Source organism: Hylaeus volcanicus, chromosome 4, assembly GCF_026283585.1.
Source record: "Hylaeus volcanicus isolate JK05 chromosome 4, UHH_iyHylVolc1.0_haploid, whole genome shotgun sequence".
Taxonomy (NCBI): domain Eukaryota; kingdom Metazoa; phylum Arthropoda; class Insecta; order Hymenoptera; family Colletidae; genus Hylaeus; species Hylaeus volcanicus.
The window spans coordinates 5,796,143-5,802,137 of record NC_071979.1 but is presented as its reverse complement, the minus strand read 5'-3'; the positions used below and the strand labels follow the sequence as shown (position 1 = coordinate 5,802,137).

The 5,995-nt window shown below is 33.5% G+C and overlaps 1 protein-coding gene across 1 annotated transcript in view; it reads left to right on the top strand.

Annotated features, from left to right (window-relative positions):
* The first annotated feature begins 753 nt into the window (after positions 1 to 753).
* Positions 754 to 5,995, top strand: part of LOC128875988 (catalase) — a 14,918-nt gene continuing 9,676 nt past the window's right edge. The window contains exon 1 of the mRNA XM_054122065.1: positions 754 to 1,001. Within this exon, the coding sequence (XP_053978040.1) occupies positions 939 to 1,001 (63 nt within the window). The 5' untranslated portion in view covers positions 754 to 938. The remainder of the gene's footprint in view (positions 1,002 to 5,995) is intronic.

The window sequence follows — 5,995 nt, the reverse complement described above, 5'->3', positions numbered from 1 at the left end:
AATGCACTCGTGCATCATTGAGAAAAGTGCACTGAATCTGTTATATGATATATATAATATGAATCTGAATATATAATATATATAATATATATAATATATATATGAATGCACTCGTGCATCATTGAGAAAAGTGCACTGAATCTGTTATATGTATGAATATATATGTATATATATTCCGCCATATTTCTAAATACAACAATACTAAGAAACGTTCATTCGAATATCCTAAAACCAATTACCAGAAAATTTTGTCCTTAAAAAATTCATAAATATGCTTCTTTCTTCGGACCGTCCTAAGTAGGCTTCCCTCAAAAGCATGAGGTTGTTGCATACGAAATGTCATATACGAAAACATATTTAGAAAAATTAAATGAATGGACTCGTTGGCAAGAGTGCAGTGAATCTGTTGGTCCATATTTGGATTACTAACGTTAATTTATAACAAAATACAGATCTGTAAATCTTCTCTATACAATAGGACATTTAATATGCGACAATCTAATGCAAAATTAAATAGAAACTTAAATAACGTAATTTTGTTGAAACCAATAAAACAGCGTCCAGTGGTTGCAGGTTTCGGTACCCTGTGAGATACTCGGCTGCACGAAGATTCGTTTGACAGTGGGAAACTTCGGCTGGTTCGGTCGTAGAACGAACTTTGCCGAAGAATGACGAGAAGTACTTCGGGCCTGGCGCAGATTGTTCGGGCGATTTCGTTCGATCGAGCGTCGACACGCAATATCGTTAGGTCGAGCGTTCGCCAGGCATCGGTTGGCTGCGATGATAAAAGTCCGTTGTTATTGCCACTGGTCAGTTGCTGTTTGCAACACGGCACGCGAGCTAGTGCGCTACTATCCAGACCGTCACTTGTCACACTGGCTTTCTATCGACTTTCATTAAGGAGGTACTGTTGCAAGAGAAGCCGAGACGACGAGAAAATGAGCGGCGTCCAAAGAGATCCTGCTGCTGAGCAGCTGAACGACTACAAGAGGAACGTAAAGGTAAATAGTCCATCTACGCGACGTGATCATTTTCCGCGGTCTTTTTCTCCTTTTGCATTTCGCCCGCCACTTTTTTTTCTCGCGTAACCAATCGGTAAGGCAGGCATTCGTCGATACTATAGATCCGTTTAGTGGATCATTTCTTGTTCGTTTTAAAGTATATAGATCGATTAGCAAAATTTCACTTGAATAGTTGATAAATTTATTCGTGACGCTTACACGTTGAACAATTGAATCTTTATTTGTTTAATAATTCTAGGATTCTCGTGTCAATTCTTCTTTTTCTCTCTCTTCAACTTGTATTCATTACTAAAAGAGATTTGAGTATTTCTGGGAATAAGTTTGTAGCACATTTTGTTGAGGATTGGAATATGGGTTTTCATGTATGATAAATATAGACTGATGGACAGAGAAATGCATCGATGCACGCAATGTTTACGTCAGATTTGATAAGGTACAGATGGAACAGTTAGATTGGACTTTTATAAATGCACTTTTTTGCACCTGAACAAGGTAACGACTGTAACGAACGATAATATTAAAGTAAAATCAATGAATATTCTTTTTTTGTCGAATAAATTGCAATTGTTTAGTAATTTAGAATGAAGTATGAAGAATTGTAACGATTAGACAAAATTATAATTGTACTCAGCTACTTTTAAATTGTACTTAAATAGAAATTTATTTTTGGGACTTTTTCGATTATTTATTTAAAAGTTTCACTTTCCTCACTGTAAACTGAAAATGTTCACTGTATAGTCGCTTGTCAAAAAATGTCTTAAAAATTCAAGTATAGTTGGTATATATAAGAGAATATTACAGATATGGAAGACATAAATGACACGATATTGCAATAATTTATGCGGCTTACATATGTTTTGCTGTACACTAGGAAAAAGCATGACAATTCACGTTTCATTATATCAGCAAAAACAGATGTTTTTTCTTTTTTTAATATGTGAAATTCATCGAGAGAGAGAGAGAGAGAGAGAGAGAGAGAGAGAGAGAGAGAGAGAGAAATAATGCATAGCGTAACATGATAAATTAAGTTTGGAGTTGTTTGCTGCTTATTCATTCGTATTAGAATTTTACCTATCTCTGCAGAATCGTTAATGCTTACGTACGTACAATTGTACAACTGTATAAGTTGTACGACATTATCGAGCGATGTTTACTACCCAAGTAGCCCATGGTAGCGGTACGTTATCAGAATCTTTAGAACGAATGCGATTGCTCTGCGTTCGTATTTAAATAAAATAGCTGATCACGTCAGGAATATTTTTCTCGGTTGCGGAACATCGTTGAATCGCCCTACCTGCGAATAAAAATTACTTTGACGAGTGAGACTGCCGATTAACGAGTTTCAGTTCATTGCAAATGATGTACAGTACCTTGCAAAAGTCTTTGCCCACTTACGGTAAACTACATCATTTATTTATAGTATACTATAAATACTATAAATACTATATATTATATAAAGCACGATAACAAATGTACATTATATTTGCTTTGTTAACATAGATTTATTTAAGTGTAATGCAAGCTTCCATGACTTAAAGACTTTTGCATAGTACTATACTATAATCGAAGATACATATTATAATAACAGACGTTCAACAAAGTTGTTATTTAGAAACGATTGAGAATTTTCGTCGGTTACGTGTGGCATGCATCTGAGATATCTTTGTCTTGAGAAAGAAGTTCATCATTTTTAATCGTAACATATGTAGTAGTTATCCAGCATTATTTCTTTCCGAGCTTGTTATTTAAACCAGAGTAAAAATTCGTACGAAGTTTACTTTGGTCTACAATAGAAATTGTATTGAGGTGTAGGAATAGTAAATTGATAAATAATTAATAGGTTGACACCTAATTTTTGTAATTCAAAACACATGGTAGTTGTTGCTCATAAAAATTATTCACTAAATTTTGCTAAACAATTATTCAATAAATTTTGAATTAAGTTATTAAAATATGACTTTGTGGGTAGTTTTCAAACCTTGACTATAAATATTAGCCAGCGGAAAGAAATACGTGCCTTATATATTTTTCAATATTTTTTTTTTAATATATTAAGGGGGTAATACAAAGGGGTTGCCATACATTTTTTAAACTTTGTGCACTGTTTACTGTTGCTTAGGACAATTACAGTGAATATGCGTTTCTAGAAAGTATTTCATAAAAATGATGAAAATGCAAATTCATACATTTTCCTGGTCTTTATCTATTGGTAATGCGTTCGTAAATTAAGTAATACTGCAACCGAGCAAGATCGAGGACGTCGAACCGAGAATCAATTGAACTCTATAACACATTCTACATGGACATGTGGCCCGAATACTTCGCGAAACATGTGCCGTTTTGCTTAAGATGACGAGCAAACCAGGCTAAAGATAGCGAAATCACATAGGTTAACGATATTCCCCCCATCTGCTTGTCCCTGAATATCGTATGTACATACTTGCAAGCGTTTTGGATGTGCAAATTAACCGTGCGTTATGTAAATGATAAAATTTACTCGATGATAAGAAGCATTAAACATACGGGTATCAATGTAACATGACAGAGATATATGTGTAGGCCACTTTCTCTTGAAAAAGAAAAAGAAATATCTAGAAGTTGTAATTGATATATTTAATTATCTAGAAATATCAGAGATCACATTTTATATCCTTCGAAGTATTCAATTGAGAAGATATGGATTAAACAAAATACTATTAAAACTATTTGAATAAAAGTAGTTGAATGGGTGGTTTACATACCAGACTGTTAGAACGTTGAACATTCTAAAACAAATTTTATATTAAGCGAAAGTGAATTAAAGAGCCCGACACGTATGACATTTCGGGATTTCGAAATCACCTTATCTAGAATATGTCGTTTAGTGCGTGACACATTTAAATTAGTAAGACAAGCGTAATAAGTGCTGATAAGGTTTAAGTATATTCGAACTATCTCTGAGTTTTTAAAATTCGCTACGAATCACCTTTTTGCAATATTATGCAAATAGTTAACAGAAGGGAAAGAAAATATTAAAAAAGTTATATTTTCCAAATATATATATACTGATCAAATTAATTTTTATAAACCGAACCTTATACATTTTTATTCATAATATCTTATTGCAATGATAGAGAAGAAATGCATTTATAATTAATAAAAAAGAAAACAAAATTCCATGGAAATCATTTTGATTAAATATTCACTGTTCTGAAAATATACTTTGTGCAGTTATAATTTTCAATATAAATACAAATCACATTATACGTGCACCGACTTAATATTTTTGAGCAAAAGAATTTTATCCTTTGATTATTATATTTGTTCAATTGACGAACGTTTCAATTAATTTTCAGTTGTAAACGGACAAAATTTCGTTTCGGGTAAAAGCAACTGTTGATGAAATTAAGTTGTTGAAACAGCGTGGCCTTTGAACACGCGAAAGGTTAATGAGATCGAACTTTATTTTATCGCGATAACTCCAACAATCAATATTTAAGAAATTTGATGTTTGCCTTCATCAGATTCACATTTCTCGAGCGATGATGATCGTAATCGACATTCTGTGATGGTTAAGTTGGCTTATTTTTATCAGATTTGCACACAAGCCATTTCACCATGCTGATGATAAGATTCCATTCGTTTGCTAATGGATACATTTAATCTTTCCAAATGAGAAAGTTTAAACTCGTTACCACCAACTAGATAAACAGTATCGAATGCATAAAAAGTACAATTAATTACCGTAAACAACAATAAAAGCGTTCGTTGCTTGTATTCCCCAAATATGTACGATACAAACTCCAATTTTTGTTCAACTTATAGCTCTAATGTTCAGTCTCGAATAAGATATTCTTTATCTTTTTTATTCGTTACTCGAAGCTTCTATCTGTACAAGTATTACACAAGAAAAACTCGCGTAACTCTCAACGCATCGTAGGTCATCAAAAGAATCTATTCTGCGCTACTCATTATCAATTATATCATACTTCGTGAGAATCATGAGAGATATAATTCATCCTCCTTATTTCATAAGTTGTGCCATAATAGAATGATTTCCATGACTTCGAAGAATCGTTAATTGAACAGATACGACTCGCGATACGTTTGATCTTATCGCTACTGAAAAACACTTATGCAGATTTTTTCAACGAGAATGCATTGCTAGATATAAAAAAAACGAATAATCGAATTGTTTGTTTATCTTGTTGACATCTTGTCGGTGACACCAATGCATAGTAAAAGAAAAAAGAATGCGAATGATGTCCATGTCGTGACTTTCCATTTCCCGAGTGGACCATCACGAGGACGTCACTCTGTAGTGTCTAGGTTGGCTCATGCTACTGGGCGATGTCGGTAATGTTAGAAAATTGTGTGCGCTTTTAAATAAACTTCGAATATTTCAGTAATTATAAGCTATTTAAAAAAATGTTGAATGGCTGATTAGTTTAAAAATGAAAAGTGAGGAATGATGAGCCTGGGGGAATTTAACGTATGTACATACGTAAGTAGTTAAGTATATCGCCCGCATAAAACTTTATGTTACAAGCATTAACGAGATGTCGTAAATATTAACGTGGGAACTTATTAAAGTACTTAATTTGTTGTTTACATTGGGGAAGTTGGAAAATATGAAACTAAAAGACTGTGTATGTTTCAATATAATATTTGATTATATTCAATATATTCAATATAATATATTTTCGATAGTTAAAATGTAAACATTTTTCTGCCCTTCCCTCTCTCCGTTCAGTCTCTTCTTCACCTCCTTCTCTTCTCTGTCTCTCCCCCTATTTTGCTTCTTCCAACTCTTCTTCTTCTCCTTTCCTCCTGCTTCCTTCTATCTCCACCAACTTTATTGCCTTCGTCTGCTTCCGTGATCCCTCTTCCCCTTTTCTTCTTATTTGCTTCCTCTCTATCCATTCTTTCTACCTTCTACCTCTACCCTCGCCCTTTTCATTTCATCCTCCACATCAACCCTCTTCCATATCTCC